The sequence below is a fragment of the Primulina huaijiensis genome, chromosome 1, assembly GCF_012295235.1.
Source record: "Primulina huaijiensis isolate GDHJ02 chromosome 1, ASM1229523v2, whole genome shotgun sequence".
NCBI lineage: Eukaryota > Viridiplantae > Streptophyta > Magnoliopsida > Lamiales > Gesneriaceae > Primulina > Primulina huaijiensis.
In genome coordinates this window covers 1,046,142-1,068,100 of record NC_133306.1, presented here as the reverse complement: position 1 = coordinate 1,068,100, position 21,959 = coordinate 1,046,142, and the positions used below count along the sequence as shown (strand labels likewise).

General features: G+C 32.1%; 1 protein-coding gene and 1 pseudogene across 3 annotated transcripts; both read right to left on the bottom strand.

Moving 5' to 3' along the window:
- Positions 1-8,563: 8,563 nt before the first annotated feature.
- On the bottom strand, positions 8,564-12,323 carry LOC140991205 (1-aminocyclopropane-1-carboxylate synthase 3-like; annotated as a pseudogene).
- Positions 12,324-12,543: 220 nt separating this feature from the next.
- On the bottom strand, positions 12,544-16,194 carry LOC140974442 (AP2-like ethylene-responsive transcription factor ANT). 3 transcript variants are annotated; one of them, XM_073437916.1, is made up of 9 exons: positions 15,536-16,194; positions 15,285-15,415; positions 14,531-15,185; positions 14,346-14,428; positions 14,032-14,120; positions 13,870-13,943; positions 13,722-13,772; positions 13,545-13,624; positions 12,544-13,276 (listed from the first exon to the last, which is right to left on the bottom strand). In XM_073437916.1, the coding sequence occupies exons 1-9, from the start codon at positions 15,568-15,570 to the stop codon at positions 12,711-12,713; spliced, it is 1,764 nt and encodes a 587-aa protein (XP_073294017.1). In that variant the 5' UTR covers positions 15,571-16,194; the 3' UTR covers positions 12,544-12,710. The 3 variants fall into 3 exon arrangements, with proteins under 3 accessions (XP_073294017.1, XP_073294002.1, XP_073294009.1); XM_073437901.1 differs by having other exon boundaries at positions 15,285-16,193; XM_073437908.1 differs by having other exon boundaries at positions 13,545-13,621; positions 15,285-16,191.
- Between the last annotated feature and the right edge of the window lie 5,765 nt (positions 16,195-21,959).

The window sequence follows — 21,959 nt, the reverse complement described above, 5'->3', positions numbered from 1 at the left end:
TATATATATTGGCTTTACTTGTACGACTTAGATGTCTTGTATTTCTCGAAAAAGTGATTCGATTGATGATTAAAAAAGGGAATTATTGGTTCAGTTCTTAGCCTTAACTAGGGGTGGTATACCGTACCGTACCGTATCGAATATCATATATCGTACAAAAATTACGGTATAAGAAAATTCATACCGATACCGTACCGAAAATTACGGTAAAAGAAAATTCATACCGATATCGTACCGAACGAAATTGTACGGTATACCGAGATTTCGATACGATATCGGTATATACCGTTTTTATACTGAAAAAAACCTTACATTTTTCACATTTCGCAAGAGAATTAAACGTGACGAATCGTTTTACCAAAAACTAAAACTAGAAATAACAATAATATATGAATCCTGAGAATCATAATTAATTCTATAATTGCGAGTACCGAATTAATCAATCGAAAGACAAAATAGATAGGGGTTTACATGATAAATTGTTTGTCGAGTTTTCTGTACATATATGGTAAATAGAAAACGGGGAGGAAAATAAGGAAAAAGTAGACCAAACACGCCATAAAGAGGTGGTTGGATGGGGATTATAATGGTGATGGAATATTTATTCATGTATATGAATCGGGATATTTGCTAAATCAGAAAGTAGATAGGGTGTGTTTGGCTTTGGTCCACTCATTTTCAGAAACACATGATACTGCGTTGTCGGCTGATTGTGCTGAGAGATTAGGTCATAAATTACACATGAATGATATATTAATCAATCTCATGTAAAAATAAATTAATTTAAATATTTTTTTAGCATATATGTGAGTTAACATCAAGTAGTAACTCACTAAATTTTTTAATCCCTCTCGTTACATCAATATAATTATACGTATAAAAATTGTCTATTTTCTCGACATACTTTTATAAATCGTAATATAGTTTTTTTTTTCCCACTAAACTCCTTCAACTTCCATTTTTATTTTGTTAGTCGTCTTAATTTATATTGATTTTAAAAATATTGGAATATATGCAAAAAATTCAATTAAGTAATTCCAAATTTTTATTTGTACAATTTATGCATGAAATCTTTGTATACACATAAATAACATATGTCACTATCTCATGTGAGACGGGTCAACCCTATCAATATTCACAATAAAAAGTAATACTCTTAGCATAAAACGTAATAATTTTTCATGAATTACCCAAATAAGATATCTGTCTCACAAAATATGACTCGTGAGACCGTCTCACACAAGTTTTTGTCACTATAAAAACGCTGAAAGGGTAATCAAACACATCGACAGACAAAAAACAATTAAATACAAATATAATTACTGCTTTAGATTTTAGAGTAACAGCATGATTGACAACATTTAATTTTAAATGAAGACATTCTTCAATTATTGGACCGTCTCGCAATATTTTGTTAGTTAATTGGTACTAATTGCAAGACGCATGAGTTCAATCACCTTTTTTAAATAAAAAAAGAAAAAAGAAAAAGAAGCAATCATCATAATCAACCAAAACTGTACACGAAAGAAATTAGATTAGCATTGACTCTTTCAAAACATTTCTTTTGTTTGATGTTAATATGATTGAGTAGAGAATTATATGAATATGAGAGTGTGTGTGTATATATATATATATATAATAACATATTTTAAAATTAGGAAAACAGCATTCGTCTTGTATTTTTTTGCGATTTTGATTCTTTATGTTATCAAATTTCATCAGTTTTAATTATTTCATAAAATTTGTTTTGTTTTGTTTTGTTTTTTTTACATTTTTTTTCGTTAATCTAACGTGACGCTGATGTAGTATCAATTTGATGTTGATGCAGATTATATTAAAATTAACCACAAATTAATTATGTGATTCAATCACGCCTAAAAATAATCCAATCCAATCCAATCCAATCCAATATTCATAAATCATATTATTATATATATATGAGGCATGTGAAAAGTCATCGCCGCGATTCTTAATTTTGTTTCTCATGTACACAAAAGTCTTAAACTCTAACCTCAAATACTAAATCTTGTTTAATTTTATGCATAAAGTAATGAAATTAATGGAAACTATTATTGACCACGAATGAGCTACAAGCATGCACGTACAAAATCTAAATGAAACACAGTTACGAAAACGAGATTTCAGATCATTTAATTACTTTATCGAGAAAGAATTTTATGTTATCTGCCGACAAAAAAACAAGATTTTGAGTAATATGAGGATATAATATTTGACTCATATTTGTTTTTATTTTATTTTTTTGGAAGCAGTATAAGTATTCATTTTTTATCCAAAAAAAAAATATCAAGATAATTATATTTTTTTATAAAATTATTCCAAATCTTTAAGATGGTTATAAGAGTGAAAGGGCCGATTACGTGCATCTTCTCACCCTTGAAAGGATAAGAAACTTGTCGTGTGATGACTCACTTAAAGAAGATTTATTTATTTCTAGATACTTAAAGAAGAACCGAAAACAAGAAAAATTTCTTTATAAAAAAAAAACATGGTTAGACAATAGTGCCCCACAAATCATTTAGTATAATGGGAATTGGATCCCCGTTGTGGATATTATTATAATATTTTATATAATAAAAATATAATTTTTTTGCATGATAATAATAAATTTTTTTATCATATCGTAATAATAATATAATAATAATTTTGTGGCATGATAAAATTGGGAATGATGATGGATAAGGTTTTTGGTGGTGTGCTTTGTTAGTCCCCGTCTTTCCGCTCAGCCGTCCATTTTGCAAAACCCGCTCACGACTAGTGTTCATATCATTTGTACATCTTTGTCTCCTTTCTTGGATTTTACCCTTTTTTTTTTTTCCAATTTATCGATCTCGAGTGAAAAAAATAATTATTCACGATGAAAATTAAATTTTTTAACTTAAAGGAATGACACATTTTGCTACATAACTTTAAACATAAGATTTACAATGGATTAGTTGTGTGTGAAAGCACGTAATTTACTTATGTGATGTTGTATAACAACAACAATAATAATGATGATGATAATAATTCCAAAGTTCACGTGAATTTTGTGCGCTTGTCCCCTTAAAGCCACAGCCCATAAATTAAACTGGGAACAGATAACTAGAAATATTTATGTGATTATACCCACTCATCCTTTTGAAATTTCCCAATGAGAAGCTTGTATATATGAACGACAACTCCTTGATCATTAATCAGTGAGAATAGTTTATTTCGTTCTCCAAGTTGTCATGTTAGTTGTTGTCCCGCCCCGAAACTCGGGATTTGACACCGGCGTTGTTTGACAATTACACAATTGAAACAACCAGCCTCGTAGCATAGTATAAACCGAAACCAGTTTATTATTCATAATTTCTCAAAAACACAACTGTCTTTACAACTGAATAAAATAAATTTACGGAAAAATCTAACATCAAATTTAAATTGCTAAAATTCAAAAAAATAATATTGTCTACCAAATTCGAAGATAAACTAATCACCATCCCCAAAACTGTTCCGATTTTTCTTCTTCTACCTGTTCTTCGGACTTATCTGGGAAAGGTTGTAAGGGGTGAGTATTTTGGGAATACTCAGTAAATGGGGGAATTATCGAACACCACATAAAAAAATTTCATATTTTCGAAAATGACATATATTTACAGCATGCTTTTCATAATTATAACACTGCAATTTTTCACCTTTCATGGTTTACTGATATCAGTCCCTAAGTTTTAATCCTCTAAGTGGGCGAGGCCATAAAAACAGTTCTATCCCACTGTTAAGGGCCATATGTTGGAATTCCACCCATTTTCAGGGAATCCTCACAGTGTCCTCACAAAACGTAACAAGATTTAAAAACGTAGACGGTGTTCGACCGCATTTTTTTTTTTAAAAAAGAAAAACACATAACCCAAAAATTTAAAAATTTAAAATTTGCCCACTTACCTTGAATTCTTGAAAGAAAAACGTGAATAGCTAGGCTTGCTTGTACAGGAATTTTCGAAAATTCCTCTTCGGCGGCAGCGCTTCGCTGTGCTCGAAAATTCCTAAGAAGACTAGAGCACAATTTTCGAAATTTTGTGTGTTTTAGAGGTGTGGTTTTCGAAAATTAGGGCCCTCCTATTTATAGGGGTTGACTGCTATCGTGATCGAGAGTTATAGTGCGTTTGAACTGTGAATCAAATCTAAAATCATGATATATCCGTGATATAGGTAGATATTCGAAATCTCCTTCTTCCTTCCCCATATAATTTTCGAAAATTTCATAGTGTATATTGCTAGATTTTGAATTCTAGGGATTTTATTATCTCTTGCTTGATTTTTTCTCCCGGTATCTCAATATCAACTTAAATCTTAGACATTTATCTGCTTATTTTCAAAATTCCTTCTTTAATTCCTTAGATTGAGATAAATTTATTCCTAGCTACCAACTTTCAAGTTGAAAAATAAATAATACTATCTAAATTTCGAGCTTCATAATTATGCACACGATACAATTATCTACACAACTTAGATAACCTTAAAACAAATCTTAAAATTCTGAATGATTTAAATATTAATATCTAAGATTACACCATCCTAGTATAATCATATTAATAAAAGATATGATCACGATTGTACAAAATCACGGGTTTTACAGCTGTGTTTTAGTCCTTTAACTATATTTTTTGTTCGTTTTTAGTCATGTGTTTTGGCGAAATGTTGACATGACATCGGAAAGTGAAGATGTCTCCGGCGCCATGTAATCATTTTATGAAACTATGACTAAAACCAGCAAATACCAAATTTACATGACTGAAACGAGAACTTAGTGAGAGAAAAAAAATAAAACATTAACTTAGATGACTAAATTGGCTAATTTATGTAATTAATAAAATAATATTAGAAATGGGACCAGAGTTTCAGCAGAATTAAATTCATAAAAAGCAAATATTAATTGTTGATCATTCCTTCAACAAAGTACACAAATTACATATTGCTGGAATTAAACTGTACATTCAACATAAAATGGCAATACCAGTCACCATCTAATTGGAATGATTTTCAAATTTATAGTGAAAAAGGCTTATCATATAGAACCGACTTTTTTATTAAAGCAAACCTACGCGTTTAGCATGATATTTCCACAATACCATCCTTCATCATTTCCTTGCGAGACTTTTTTTTTTGAATTGGACTTTCATGTGAAAGCATCATTCTCTCGTTTAATAGAAGTTCATGATTGAAACAACGCCTCTTATATAAAATTATTTCATCCCACTTTTGGTGATTGTTTTGCCATCATTTGGAAAGAGAAATTAAAGCTAATAATGACTTGTGTATTTATGTGGTGTTGTTTGTATGCATACAAGCTAGGTCCACCACAAAACCACTTGGTTGAAAATTTTTCAACTATTAATTATGTTATTCTTTGTTGCAAATTTTTCCAACATTTTTAATAATGATCTTTGTGTTTTCAAATGTCAGTTTTAATTTGTTATCTTTAATTTTTGCAGTAATATTAGTTATTTTTCCGATGTGGTATTGATGCGATATGACCTGGGGTGTATCAAGGATTTAAGATTTGGAGAAGCAGCATTATGAGTGACAACAGTGTGCCGCATTGTCTGAGCTACCGATTTCTAATGGGGGTTGCTGATTTTGCTTTCCAAACTTGTTGTATGCGTGTTAGTTTCTAAATCTTTCTATTTGAGTGTGATAAATATATAAAGAAAAAAATTGAAAACTCGAGGTCATGAAACTTGATGTGTATAATGACACGTCAGTAATTACACATAAGCAATGCACATAAAAAATGATTGAAATTATCAAAAATTGGAATATATATGACTAAGAATAAAATTCGATAACATATAGAACCAAAAAAAAACATACAGTACTAAAAAATATTTTTTAGTGCTAATCCGATCTGAAACACTCTCAAAAACTATTTTAGCGATCGAACCAGTCAAAATAAATCAAAATCGGTCAAGAATCAATCGAACCGGCTATTTATCGAGAAAACTGGTTCATAATCATGTATATATAAATAACAAAATATTAAATTCAAAAAAAAAATTTTTAAAAAAATATTTTTTTTCTATCAATTATGAAAATATTGATGTAGCATGTCATACATTAAGTAATGAATATATAAAAGTACATATACGCGGATCCCACTTAAAATCTCACGTGACACCCGTGAATTTTCGATTATGTGATGCACGATGGGTAGTATTCCTGCAATAAATCGAACCTTCACTAAATAGAAAGTTTAATTTCAAGTTTATTCTATGTACATATATAATTAATTTAATTGATAATGAGAGCAGAAAAAGAAGAGCACTTGCTTGAGTGGGTCTATTTGTACAATTTGACGATTATTCGAGGGCTTAAGCTTATTGTCAACTTTTAGCCCCCCAATTTCCATTCAGTATTCAATTTAATTCAACTTCTAGAATTAACCTGCAAAATTCCATAATTTATTCGGATCATTATACATTTATATAAAGCACCATGATTCATGGCGATAAATTATTACCCGGTGGCGGCATGAATGATTCACGCTTTTCGACGAGATTCACCTATGGCGTGCGATATAAGCTGGAAGTGTTTAGGGGAAAAAAACCATATTACATTAATATTTTAGCATGTTCATTGTTTTCTATCTGAAAAATATATATTAACACCGCTTGATTGGTGAGATGAGATAAATGAATGATATAAAGACGATAAAATTATTTAGTATATATAACAAAACGATGTATGATTATAGTAATTTGTATAACTTGAGTCACACGTTGGATTAAACAATAATATATAATAATTTAATGTCTTATCATAACATTAATTAATAATTAAACATATAAAAAAAAAACTTATGAGATATCTCAAAGATCGATTTTGTGAGATAGATCTCTTATCTGACTTGATTCATTAAAAAGATTACTTTTAATTCTAAAAAACATTAATTTTTTTTTATTCTAGATATTGATCGGATCAACTCGTTTTACGGTTATAAATCCGTAAGACAGTCTAGACTTACTCTTAAAAATAACGATGTTGCCATGTACGTACTAAAATTAATGCTGAGATAGCGTGTCGTAAATTATTTTAACGGTGAGTTTATGTGTATACATTGGGAACACGCAGCATAAAAGTCACGAGATTTCACACATGAAAATGAATGCAGCAACTTTGTTCATACCTATGGTATCCATGTCGTGTACAAACTTGGTACTAAATTCAAATTTATTCTAGCATTTTGAGAGGATTTGCTTTGTTAATTAATATACCTTTTTAATTGGCGTTCGTGTTGGATTAAATGCAACTTTAATTTTTAATTCAAAGACTGATTCGTTACTTATCGTTAATTAACGTGTGGAATGTCAATTTATTCTTTGTGAAGTTATTTGCTTTAAACCCAATCTGTGCATCCAACAATGGAATTAATTAATTAATGCCTTTTTATGTAATTCAAAAATTTGCGATAATATTCGTTCGCGGAAAGTACGATGATGTTTCTTGCACAACGTAATTGGTGCCTTTGCTCCAAACATTTTTAAGTAATAATTTATTAATAATAATGTCCAAGATTAGAGAAAAAGTAAGATTTTTAAAATGTGTTTGCACGACATAAAATACCACGGGATATAATTTTCATATTTTTTATTTGTATTTTCATATGATATATTTAATGAATATGGATAGGTTGATATAAGAATACGGAAACTAAAATACATTTGAAATCTATAAAAAAAAAAAAAATGATTTTTATCTTAGATTTAGAATGACATGTTGTTTTCAATCATCCATCTTTTAAGTAAAAGACGAAAATGCCCCAAAATTATCGACCCGTGGAAATGTTCATCCCACGCATTTACGTTAGGGCTGCCATTAGCTTGCCTCTTTGATTTTTATTATTTAAAAAAATTAGAATATAAACAGTTTTTTTAAATACTACAATTACTAAAAAGACTTACAAATTTTTTGAAACCCACCCGTATTCTTAAGCGCCCGATGGACCTCGAAAACATGGGCCTATTCTTCTTTGGTTATTTATTGGGCCGAAAAAGGTCACATCCTATATACAATTTGGGGCCTCGGCCCGTGATATTTGTTGGTTTTTGTTGCTGCGTGATATTTCTGTTCCCAACTTAAAAATTTATGTGATTTTAATGTATAATAATAATAAAAAAAAATGTATATTCCAGTTAGACCAATTCACGGGTATAAGGGCTACCTGTGATCGTAAATAGCCTTGTCACTTAGAGAGTTAGAGTGTAGTTGATTTCCTAATTTACTTGAAATTTTCTTTTGATTATATTCACTACTGTTATTCAAGCAATTCGAAATGGACGATGTTGCGAGAAAAAAATTGTGTTAAAAGATAGAGAAAATTTTATTTATAATAATTAAATAAGTAATACGTTGACTTCACAAAGGTTTTGAGAATTTAAAACATGATAAATATCTAAAAACGGGTTTACAAGGTATATATATATGGAGCATAAAACACCGTGCATGGAAACTCAAAAAAATCAAATCTTTTCTAAATTTGGAGAGTACGACAACTATGAATGGTCTCCAACCGATCAATGGCTGTTCAAGCTAGACTATCCATCATCGTACGTTCACTTCCGTCACTGTAACAAGATAGGCAAAGAACCCATTCGCCCACTGACTTTGTGCTCGAATTGTAATGAAAAGCATTGCTACCTTTACCAACCGAAATGGTATTGACGAAGGTTTTTATACGTTGAATAGCGAGATTTAGTGTCTCTTCCGACATGTTAGAGAAACAAACTCGAAACCAACCTGGCTCAACGCAATGGCATGAAGAACCTGGAGAGATATTCAGCTTGATAACGTACAGAATCTTCTTCCACAGCTCCATTTCTGCTTCAAAATTTGGGATCTCAACAGATGCCTTGCATCCACGGTCCACCCAACAAAATAAAACGGAATTACTATCCAGGCATGAAATTCCGGCCATTTCAGGCTTCTAGCAAGCACTGCATGCCGGCTTTTTAGCCGATTTCTATTCTAGACACCGTAATTCTTGGTAAATTTCTTGTCCGAAAGCATGGCCGACAGAAGAGACTGAGTTTGTGAGGAAACCAACCCAAAACTTGACATTTTCGAGGCAGCATACACGACAGTCTGGTCATTGGAGTATGTGGCTCCCACCCTGAAACCCGGAAGTGCCAGATCTTTGGAAAGACTGTACACTGTGTGAACACGGTTCTGGATTTCTGCGTTCACAAATTTTTTGTTCTCTAAAAGACTAAAACCTCCATTATGCTGACGAATCTCGGAGAATTGAAAATTGTGACCGAGTAAATCTCGTCGCTTGTCAGATGGATACCTTTTATGTCGATGAAGTTTACAAGAAGATCGAGTTCAGTCCAGGTCAGGGTTTTTCGCAGAGGATTAGATGGATTTCTTACTAATATTTCTTTAACTTTGAGATTGCATGTCTGGTCAAGTTGAAAAGCCTCTTCTAGAGCAGGTGCATAATTTTGAAGCCATTAGTGCTGGTACAATGTATCGGTACAATTTCGATTCCTGTTCGCCGTTTAAGGTCTCTATGGAACCTGAATCCAGTAGCTCTCGAAAACATATTTAACGCCACACAATATATAACTGATAATTTTAAGTAATTCATTTTCAAACTGAATAGTGTTTGAAGTTTGAAAAATTCGACTTGGAAGAAGAGTAACCCGGGATAGTACGGACTAGAAAGAAGAAAAGTGTCGCCGGGTCAGCCAGGCAGAAAATGAGCTTTCATTGGCGGGAGGTTGCGCCGGCGGTGAGTACTAGCTTATTTGGATCAAAACTAACTTTTTTCCTCTGATTTCTGACATGAATCGTGCCAACGCATGCGTAAAAAATAATTAAATAGATATATTTCACATTTATATACATATTTATTGGAAAGGCCATGATAATCTTGAAAGAGAGCAAGCACCCTTAAAATGGATTCTCCATTTCTCTTGAACATGGATGCATCACGGTTTTCTACTAACCATGTTTCGAGTAGATCAAAAGAAAGCTGCATAGAATTAATTTGAACACAAACTCACAAAAGATCGTACAGGTATACATCAATGTATATAATTTTCATCCAATTAAGTTCTGCATATAAAAATAGTTAAAGAGATTCCAAAGGCTCATGCGTACGTATATATACCTGATTTTCTGCAAGACCCGTCTAAATATTACCATCAGGGTTGTTGATTTACAATTCATTGGACGAATCTGGAAATTTTCCGTTTTTATATATTCATAGTGACAAAAAATTATGTAATGTTATTTTGTGTTTGCAATATTCTTTTTATCTAATATATTTATATTTCGGGTTATGCATTCTTTAAATCTTTATATAGGATCTGTCAGTATGACTTTGAAATAATGGTACGTGATAGATATCAATTAACTAGGAAAAAGTTGCTCGAAAAGAACAAAAGAATTTTTCAGGAAATCAATTTTAGCACTAGGAGAACAAATGAAACTATAAATTTATACATTGTTTTGATTTCAAAACTTCAATTTTTTCGATGTCATGTTGGCTCATGTACGCAAAAAAAGAAGAAAAAAAATCTTAAAATGCATTTCAAATATTGTTGGATAAATAAGTATCTGTCATGTAATGTATGGTGAAATAATGAAGGAATATTCCGAAAATTATATTTGGAACTTATATCTAATTTAGACTATTCTACCAAAAACACACCAAACTTATGGCAACCCTATTGGAATCCAGCAATTTGCATGGTCAATATCAAAGCATAAAGGTCCTACGGCTTTCAAAAACTACTGTTTTGGAAAAATCAAGAAAGACAATCAGTACTTTAGGGTTATAAACCAGTGGAATTGGCCAATCTTTTTTAGTAAAGTAGTTAGAAATAATTCTTGCTATTAAATTTATATCTGGATTGACAAAAAAAAAGAAAGAAAGATATATGAAATTAGCTATATCTCTGGCTAATATCCTTTTGGCCATTTTTTGTATTAGAAAAGGCAATATATAAAAGTAAAAGACAACTCAAGACTGTATGATTGCAGTGTATGATTTGTGATTAAAGTTCTGGGGTTTACTAAACCTCTAACAAAATTATAAAAAGAAACATGTTCTATGTATGATTTTTTTTTAGTTGGGATAATGTTACAATTAAGTCTTGAATATGGGAACTCATTTAAAATTTTTAACTTTGATATCAGATAGACTACAAATCACAGGCATATATAAGAAAATATTTAGACTGAGGCGATGGCATTAAGTTGTAAGCATTTACTTTATTGCACAAAATATTTGTGCAATATTATTTATTATTAGTCTTTATAATTTACGATAATATGAGATTGTGATTTTTTAATGAACATGTAAAAAACTCAAAGTTGCTATTAAATTAAGACAATATATGACATTATATCCAATTCAAAAAATTTAAGAATGAGAATATAATTACTGTATTGCGCAAATTTTAAATATATAAATATGTTGAGTAGGTTTCTTGTGAGACGGTATCACAAATCTTTATCTGTGAAACGGTCAACCTTACCGATATTCACAATAAAAAGTAATACTCTTAGCATAAAAAATAATATTTTTTCATAGATGACCCAAATAAGAGATCTGTCACACAAAATACGAATCTTGAGACCGTTTCACACAAGTTTTTGCCAAATATGTTAGGTTTCATGTTTTCTTTTTGGGAAAGCAATTTTTTAGGTTTCATGAGCATGCACATGTTATAAAATATTCAATTAAACACAACACGCTTTGCGTTGGTTTGAATCCAACATATCAAACAGAATCACCCGCTCACGCATACCTACACAATTATGGGGAAAAATACTTAAAATTGTGTGTATTTTTTTGTTTTGTTTCCGATGTTTGTGCAGACTTGTATTAAAGAAAATAAGTTTAATGAAAAAATATTAAAAAATGAAGCATGGATTTATTTTTATTTTTTAAAAATAAAATAAACTTAATTCTTGAGATCATATCATGTAACTAATTCTTTAATAATAAACTAATGTTCGAATTGCGAGTTATGTAGTGCTAATTGCATTAAAAATGAAACGGAAGCAGATGCCTTATGCACGTCATAATATTCTCGGATTATTTCTATATGATACCCCTAGATGAACCCATGAATGAGCCCATTGTCCATGGTCCATCATTGACCCAAATGGAAGACAGGCCCATCAAGGACCTAGTTATTCTCCCATAAATACCAAGTTTGAGCGTATGATATTGAATTCACTATATTGTTTTCAGCAGCATCCTTAGCTGTTCCCCTCATATATCCTCCGTCTCTGACTTGAGCGTCGAAGGGGCTACGCCAGGACACCCTCATGGTCTCCTTCTAACGGTCTCATTTATGATTTTCAGGCCCAGGGTAATTTTGAAACCCACGTCTAGACTAGTGATACTTGTTGGGATCGGACCTTAAATTTCCTGTGAGTATTGCTAATACAGAAAAGGCAAAGCAAAGCCCCTATTTCGGCAAAAACAAGTTAAACATTGACTTCAAATCTTTTAATCTCAAAAGGGTACACGCTACAAATCAACATCATTCCATAAAAAACCCAATAATTTCATTTAAAGGCTTGCCCACTAGTTTTCTTGAAAAACATAAGACATAAAAAGTTGATTTTTCAGCACCACACAAACAAATCTAACCATAATTTAACTTCTGAAAAAGTACAACAAAACTAAAACCAGTCGCACTTGCTAGATCACATTATGAAGCATCAGTCCACGCAGCAAAAAGTGGCACCTGTGGCCTCATCTGGGCAGCAGATTGGATCCAAGAATTCATGTTAGAACTTGCTGTTTGACCAGGAGGCACCAGTAAATGCATTGGAGGACTGTTGATTTTATCCGGGCTGCCGTCTCTAGAACTGCTCAAACTTGTAACCAAAGAAGAATTGCTCGAAAAAGTGTTGACCATTTTCCCCGGCTCTTCCACAAAAGGAGCTGAGACGTTTGAAACCTTAAAATCTCCTACAGGTTTAGGATTAGGGGACGGATAAAGGGTCATTCTCCAGTCAGACAAATTGCTGCTGCTGCTCTCTTTCGACACATTCGAGTCCATGATATTGTTTGGATTCAGAGGAATGTTAAGCGAGCTTTCGTTACCTGAATCAACCAATTTGTTTCTCCTAGCCATCTCCCCGGAAAGAAGGGAGTTGCTTCCCATAATCCTTTCTACATCATACCTTGAAATGTCGAAATTTGTTACAGCATTTACGCCCCGAAATTTGATAGCTGCTACATCGTAAGCCTCAGCAGCTTCTTCCTGAGTGCCTGAAATTTGATGTAAACTCATGAGATCGAAAATTTATGCAGGAGGCATTCGTTACCTGATAAAATTTAGTATATACTAGATATGGTTAAGAAATTCAACAACAGGAGGCCAGAAGACTAAAGGAACCGGAGCTTCACATATCATGCCTATTTGTTGACTGTTTATGGATCAAACCACACCGCAAACACGTCCGAGTAACGGCACCAAATAGTTTTAAAAGAAAATACGAAAACGTCTGATTCAAACTTTAGAATGCTGAAAACTTACTGAACGTTCCAAGATAAAGATCCTTGTTTCCTGCCACTCGGCCTATTCGAGCCTGCCACCGACCATGTTGATGATGTCTGCTAAAGAACAATGCAAAAACAGAGATTTGAGACAGTAGCAAAGCCAGGTTATAAATTTTCAATTGGGAAAGGTTTGCATAGAAGCGGATTTTCAGACCTGGTCACCCCTCTGTATATTGAAGCTCCTCTTGAGAAGCCACTGCTTTTCCTGCAAATGATTATATAGCAGTGGTAACATAGCTAACAAAATATGGGGATAACGAAAATCAAATTGATGAGTCATCCCAGCACGGACAAAAGACAACCTTCTCAAATGAGCAACATATTCTTGTCTGCTCATGTTCTTCATATCCTCAAGTTCTAGATGGTAATTTTCCAACTGCGTCAACTCGAGAAGTTCATTGTTCGTGTAACTTTGATTGAAAAAACCAATAATAATTAAAATGAAGTGTGAATCAAAGCGGTACCGGGAAATTGATATGAGTTGAAGGTCCCCAGTATTTAAGTGCAGCCAAATCATACGCCCTCGCAGCCTTGTCTTCCATATCATAACCTCCTACAAAAAGAGAGAAAAAAAAAGCGGCATAAGACTAGTCGGTGCACATTTTGTAGCACTTTTGACAGTAAAAATGGAAGATCCATTTACCTAAATAAACTGGGAAGGAGATTTCAAGTCATTCCAAACGTTCCAAGATTTCCGAAAGAAGACGGCGCACTTAAGTTAGTAAAACGAGTGAAATAATTAAATAGAAAACACAAAAATATATTTTATTTCGCAGACCTTGCCTCCCTTTTCTGCTTTGGCCTTCTTTCTTGCAACTGTTGTCCCACAAATGGGCTTCATATCTACCAGTCCACCTGTGCCTGGTGCACAAATATCCAACATTTTAGTAGATTTTGTATTAAATAATAATAATTGAAACCAAAAGGAACAGAAGGTGTTAAAAAAATAATTTAAAAATCAACCTTGTAACACCTCTATACTGTGAGGTTCTCTGCCCGAATGTATCAATGGATTTCCTATGCACAGTTTGCTTCTGTTCATCCTTTTCGGGTCCCCGTTTCTTGTTCTCAAATCCCATGCAATCCGCCATAGCCGGTGGAATGTGCTGAGAACCAGTAACACAGCTAGATTGTGAGCCAGGGCTCATTGATAAGCTCAAAGACTGCAAATCACCATACCCCAATGCACCGATCTGCCCAGATTCTCCGCCATTTCCTTCAACACTGATGCTAAGTTTCTGCTCCAATGCATGGGTATTTGTATAGTTTCCGGGAACCCAGTTTTTCGTGCCAGGTAACTCATCATCGCCCATTGTTGGAAGCTGCAAATTGCCGTCCGAAAGCTGAGTTTCTTTCGGCTCATTTTCTGATCCCTGGTACATTTCTTGACTCCTGAATGGGGTGTAATCTGTGTACTCTTGAACTTGAATCAGGTGGTGCCTGGAGTTTTCTTGGTTATGGCTTAAAAAATCTTCAATATTGTGAGTCTGACTTTGAGGATTGTGATTATCGTACATTGTATCTAAACTAAGAACCATTCCTCCTCTGTTACAGTTATGGGTCCCCATTGTTGCACCACCAAAGAAATCTTCAAGTTTGGGAGTTGAAGTCGCCATAACTTCACATTAAAAGTAGACAAATTTTTTTTTATTCCAACACACAACAAGAACCCAATAAAAAAGGGTTCAAGCAATGAGCATTGTTTAAGCTAACTAACCTTGTGGTTGTGACCTGTTGATAGCTTCCATCAAGCACAATGAGCCATCAGATTTAAGTGGCATCACAGTTAAAGGAGAGTAAAATCCAGCATTCTCTCCTCCAACTCCATAGTAAAACCCTGGATAACTACTGTAACAAGAGGGGAAATTCATTGGAAGTGCATCATGAACATCATTAGAACCAGGCCGAGTATTATAATCATTGTCCGAGGAACCCTCCATATTTTGAGAAGAAAGAGAGAAACCTAACCAGTTATTACTAATTTCATCACCCTCAGCCTTCATTTTCTCCCTTTGAAAAACAAGAGAAGGGGAAGATTCTCACAAGTTTTTCTTTTTCCTTTGTTGCGAGAAAGCAAGTCAATGATTGAAACCAAGTAAACTAATCATATGGGAAGTGGGTAACTCTCATCCATGGAAGATTTTAAAAAAGAAAAACTAAAAACCAAGAAACTGTTTCGTTTTGTTTTCTAGCTGCAGACTTAAGTAGGAATGAAATCTAAACCAAGATCTAGCCAAAGCGCATCCCTCCTCTGCTGAATCACTGAATCTGTGGTCTCTTTCTTTTGCTTTTTTATCCTCTATCTCTCTCTCTGAAAAGTTTTCTAAAGAGAACAATGCAAGGCCCTTTAATCTTAAACAAAAAGAATGAGTTCCAGCAAACAATGCTGGGTATCCTTCCTGCATTCCATCGGGATCCGAGCCGGAGAAAGACATCTTCTTTTGCTTTTTTCTCCGCTCCACACCTGCTTCCTCTATGTTCCTTTTTTTTCCCTTCCCGTCTCTTTAATTGCTACATACGTGAAATTTGCAGTGTATTTGTGTACACCTCTGAGTGTGTATACATGCTCTAAGTAGCTTCAAAAGCAAACCTTGTGCTAAAAAAATTACCTCACACTCGATAGTGCGGTCAGGTTATTCGGTCCAAAGCCTGCACCATTAGTTGAGCATATCTGTTCTCGCAAAAATACAGCTCCTCATTAATTACCAAGAAAAATCCAACGTCCTTCACACAAGGGAAGCGGGCTTTTGTCTTATGTATTTTTTTGAATTTTCATGAAATTATTCATCTTCCCTGATCAAACACTTTTTTCTCTTTCGTTCTTCGAACCTTTTAACTTGACCGCGGTCGATCAATTCACAAAAATACTTTGTTACAACATAATGTTTGAGCTCAAACAAATTTTTAAATAATTTTATTAGATAAGATATTTTTATACAACTTTACATCAACAACGATAATTCTTGAAGATAACAGTAAATTCAGAAAAAAGGTGGCTAACGTTGATGTGATATGATAACACAATCAATTGGCATGTTATGCTGTGGAGTGAGTCCCACCAAGTATATAACTATCTTTATATATATAATATTTATATATTTCCAATATATTTATGAGCGAGTATTTTGTGTCTCAGAAGATCTTGAACTAGATTTCTCCAGGCAGGAAAGAAACAAACAGCAAGCTCTGGTCAATTCAAATACCTCATACATACAATTATCATCACCTTATTATTCCTCCAAAATCGTCCACAAATTTTGAAACGACGTCGTCCAGGATCCTCTTTTTAATTACTAGTACTAGTAAGCTTGCTCCATATGTATAAATAATATTAAAAAAGTTTACTGTGTATTGTAACTAATTGATTTTAACTTTTATGATTCAGATTTCAGGGCAAAAGACTTATAGTGTACAGCAGCATTGGTCAAACGAAAAGATTCGGAAAAATAAAAAATAAAAATGTTGGGCTCGCACAAAGACAAACACACTCAGTAGTCATTTCGATTCATATATACTGCACCTACATGCATGCTACTCCCTAGTAAATTGTTCACAGGCACCCTAGCCTACCTGATCTTCTTTCTCCCATTACTAGACAACCCTAAACGATGCCGTCTGGAACTGCCTTTGACAAAAGTCTTCTTACAACTACGTACAAAAGCGTGCGAGCTAGCTCATACATCGTACGTTGAGCAAAATCAATCTTTAAATTTATATATATAGCTGATGAATAGTTTAATTTGACTGGTTGCTGATGAATAGTTTAATTTTGTGCTTCTTTATTGAAGTTTTAACACAAGGATAGTGGGGATCGTACCTTTGCAAAGAGATTGAGTCAATGTTTGAATCCAATTGTGGTTATTTGCCAGTTCCCAATCTTAATGGTGAGTTTATTACAAGCACACAGTGATGTACGTATTAATGGAAACTGTACTTTTTCTCTTTTGGAAGCGCAAGTCTGGCCAGCTTTGAAAATTATTGTCAAATAAGTAGTTGTAATCATTTAAATTTCCCCTCTCCTGTTGTACGGCTGGCTCGTGCATTTATTTTTATCTTAGAATAGAATACAAATTCTATTTTAATTTTGCTAATTATAAGACATTTATAAAATATTTTTTTGTTATGTATAGAGTGTTCGATCATGATTTAAGTCCACGTTTACATGTTATTTAAAAAAATTATTTGGTTTGAAAAATTAAGTTTAAAAGATTAATGTAATTTGAAATTAAATTGGTCATAAATTTTCCAATATGTATCCATTACACCTTGTGGGCTACTTACAATGCAACGCAGGTTGGGAAAAATATAATAATTGGTTATGTAATTATGTGACTTAATTAGGCAAACATAACCTTGAGAAATTTCCATTATTGGTAACTTACCTTCCCCCCACAGCTGAGAAATGAGGATATCTATGGACATTCATACCTACCTATCATATAATATTGATTCAACCCAAATTACTTCAAATTATATGTCATTAAAAGCTGCTTACACTAGATTATAAATTGTTTTGCCTTTTAAATTCACATAAGAAAACCAAAAAAAAAATCTTGTTTTAATAAGACAGATTCCTGAAGTCAATAGCTGGCTAAAAGGTTGTAGGAAGATAATGTAGCATAGTAATTCAAGTAAATGAAACAAGAGAAGTTGGTGCCAAAAAAAGGGTAATTGCAGGTTAGACCAGAAAATCCAAACAAGATCTAATATATTATATAAATAAAAGAGAGATCAGTGAAAAAGTGGATAATAGAAAGCAACCAATCTCAGAAATGACCATAGAAGTCTGCGATTATAAGTCTCCCATTTCCCTTTTAAAGTTTTTCCTTTTTCTAGACAAAGAACGTTGTTAAATCTTTTCAGGCACCATTGTTAATTATAAATTTATACATTGTGTGTGTATCTATAATCTATATACAAGCTATATAAAAATTTAAATTTATTGTATTTTAATTTAATATAATAACATGATATTAGCTAATGCTTTTGAGATATAAGTGGTGGATTTATATTGAGTAGTAGTACTGTAACCATTTTTTTTTTTTGGGGGTAAAAAAAGAAAAGAAAAGAAAGCATGGGGAAATAAAGGGACACGCCATAAATTTATAAGTACCCCACCATTTAAAACTCTCATTGCCAAATTTGAGCAACTCTTTGATCCCCCTATTCTCTCTCTCTCTCTCTTCTGAAAGGTCATAGTCCAAAGCATGAGTGTCATGTCGTATTCACCATAAGAGATTCTATCTCCATAGCCCCGACGTCGATTAAATGCATATCTTGTTATATATATATTAGGTTTTGGGGGAGGGACACACTAAATTAGTATTAATACACAGATTTTTCTTTCAATACCAATGTACATCATATAATCTTATAGGATTACTCGTAGTCGAGCGAGCCGGAGGAGAATCTTATGTTCGCAATTTTTTCGGAGGTCATATAAGCTGCTGTCATATTTTGTTCCCCTTACATACTGTACATTTTAATCTTTCCCAATATTTAGAAATGAGTTGTGACACTTATCTAAGAGATTAATTTAGTGCTTGTTAATAGACAATTTCCTCCTACTTAATTCATTTGACCACTGTTTCTGAATCAACTTCAAAATAAATAAATAAAATAAAATATTAATAACTGCTGGTATCTCAAGCATTTTAATTCCTGGAATTTGTATTGGATGATTATTTATGTTATAATTTTTTGAAAACAATTTGTTAGATAATTTCTACTGGTTATTGATTTTTACGACCTAAAGTGATTTGTTAGTTAAATCCTAAAGATCTCCGAGTTTACCTCCCTGATATTTTTATTTTGATCAGATATCATCGCCATCATGAAACATAAAACGATGGATTTGGATGAGAGATTTCAATTTTAATATCAAAATTATCCTTCAAATTTAAGAATAAAAAATATAAAATACAATAAAAAAAACTCGTACCAAAAAATTATTTTAGTTAATTATCAAATTATAAATCAATATTTTGACAATAAAATTATGAAATAATTTCGATGGGTTATCAGTTCTTAAGAAATAAATCTATAAGGTAAATATCTGTTTTGGGGCGGGGGAATCTTAAAGATCTCTAAGTTTGTTAATCGGATTATAATTTTTATTTTTGTTATGTTTATCTGTTAGATATCATGTCACACTAAAATTCATTTATAAACTTATTAATTTCATTATGACTTCATAACTTTGGCAAAAACTTGTGTGAGACGGTCTCACGGGTAGTATTTGTGAGACGGATCTTTTATTTGAGTTATCCATGAAAAAGTATTAATTTTTATGCTATGAGTATTACTTTTTATTGTGAATATGGATAGGGTTGACCCGTCTCACAGATTAAGATCTGTGAGACGGTCTCACATGAGACCCACTCCATAACTTTTTAGGAAAAAAATACCGAAAAAATTATATACATACAAAAAATAATTTATGAATTTTATGTGCATAAATAATATTTTATCAAAATTCTACATATTATTTTAAGCTCTTAATTAAAAAATTCAAGTTCATCTTTCCACCCAATTATTTGATTATTTAATGGGGACGAAAGGGTTTACTTTATGTCAAAACGAACAACTTTACAACAAAGCTTGTCGGTTGACCAACTGGATATAATCTTAAATTTTGAAATCAAGGAAACTGAGATTCACAACCTTGCGGAAAATTGGGACTCTAAGAGTATGTTTGGTGTGAGTGATAAGTCAAGGATAGATTATTAATCTCATGTTTGTTTCATTTTTTATGGACCCAATTAATCAAGAAGCTCATGATAAAAAAAACCTATTTGGTTGAAAAGATATCTCATTGTTTTGGAGGGATTGACAATGCAATTCCTAAAATATAACATAAATTACCATTTTGCCTACAAAAAATCAACATGAGAGATCTACAAGTTTGGATTCTATTCTTTGATGGTTTATTTTTTTTTATTTGCACACACATCACATAAATAATTTCATGATGAAACTAAATAAAATTTTAAAAAATAGAGAAAAAAGTAATTAGAAATCAATATTAAAAATGAGATAAAATGCAAAATCATATTAATTTTTATTAAAAAAAATAAATTATCAGATAAATACATTATTTATAATTTAAAATTTTATAAAATATTTATTTATTAACAAAACACATGATTTTGAAAACATTGCTACAAATATCATTTTATATACCAAATTGTCATCAATGCTAGTTTAGGGTATTTTTGTCTCAACAACAAAAAATGTAAAATTTATCATACTGATTAAAATCTTACCAAACAAAACATGATTTATCACAACACATTATATATCCTTACCTTGAGTTTTATCATCAATCCAATTAGTTATCCTATCCTACACACCAAACATAGCCTAATGGAATAATAACATTGAATAAAATTGATTAAAATTCCTGGAGAAGTGAAGAAACTCGAGGTGGAGGAATAGATAAGGCTTTTTTTCACCAGAGAGTGTAGGAATGGATAAGCTTTTTAAATTAAAGAAAAAACCAAGAGAATTTATATTTAAATAAAAAGATGAAACTAGAAAATTTGTATTTTTATTACTCAAACTTCACTTAAAATTGAATATCACATGAGACGATCTCACAAATATTTATTTTTATCATGAACCAGGTGTCCTTTATGTCTGCCAACTTGGACTCGGACTCGGACTTGGACTTGGACTTGGAAATGAGTCGATAAATAGTACTGACGTTCAAATTTGTTTTATGGTAATTTCGGTTTTTGGCATCCATTTTGAGGATGGAATGGAACAATTTTACTAAAAATGTATTAAAATCCACCAAACGGAAGATTATTCCAATTTCCGAATTAGGTCAAGAATCCCAAATTTACCCAATATTTTATTTCATGTTGTTGTATCTATAGTGTAAGGGATGGTGTTTTAACTACAATTATGAAGGCATGAGAATGATCACAAAGGCGGACTATCTGATTTACCCATTTTTTTTTATTTATATATACAATATACTTTTCGAATGGTATCTATAGCATCAAAAAAGATTTAATCCTATAATTTTTTTATAAAAAAAAATAGATTTCTAGATTTTAATCTCTACATAAATTGTCACATTTATAAGTTTTAATAATCTAAAACATACTATCCTTCCTTCAAAAAAATAAAATATATATAATTCTAATATTTGGTCATGTGAGAAATAACCATATTTCTGTTAGGTTTCCGAGAACATTTAATAATGCTATTATAAATACACATATGTTTTAAATAAAAATGCAATGTTCAAATATTGAAGGTAACAAGATACAAAATATTTTAAGATACACCAAAAACACAAGCAAATGTATCAAAGTTGCATGTAAATTTTGAAGTACATCAAAAACGAATAGAATAACTCAAAAATGAAATATAGAATGTCATC

Coding starts and splice junctions, on each gene's coding strand:
- LOC140974442 (XM_073437901.1), bottom strand. CDS start 15,570: ATGAAGGCTGAGGGTGATGAAATTAGTAATAACTGGTTAGGTTTCTCT. Junction 15,186..15,284: donor CAACAGGTCACAACCACAAG/GTTAGTTAGCTT, acceptor TTTAATGTGAAG/TTATGGCGACTTCAACTCCC. Junction 14,429..14,530: donor CAGTATAGAGGTGTTACAAG/GTTGATTTTTAA, acceptor TTTGTGCACCAG/GCACAGGTGGACTGGTAGAT.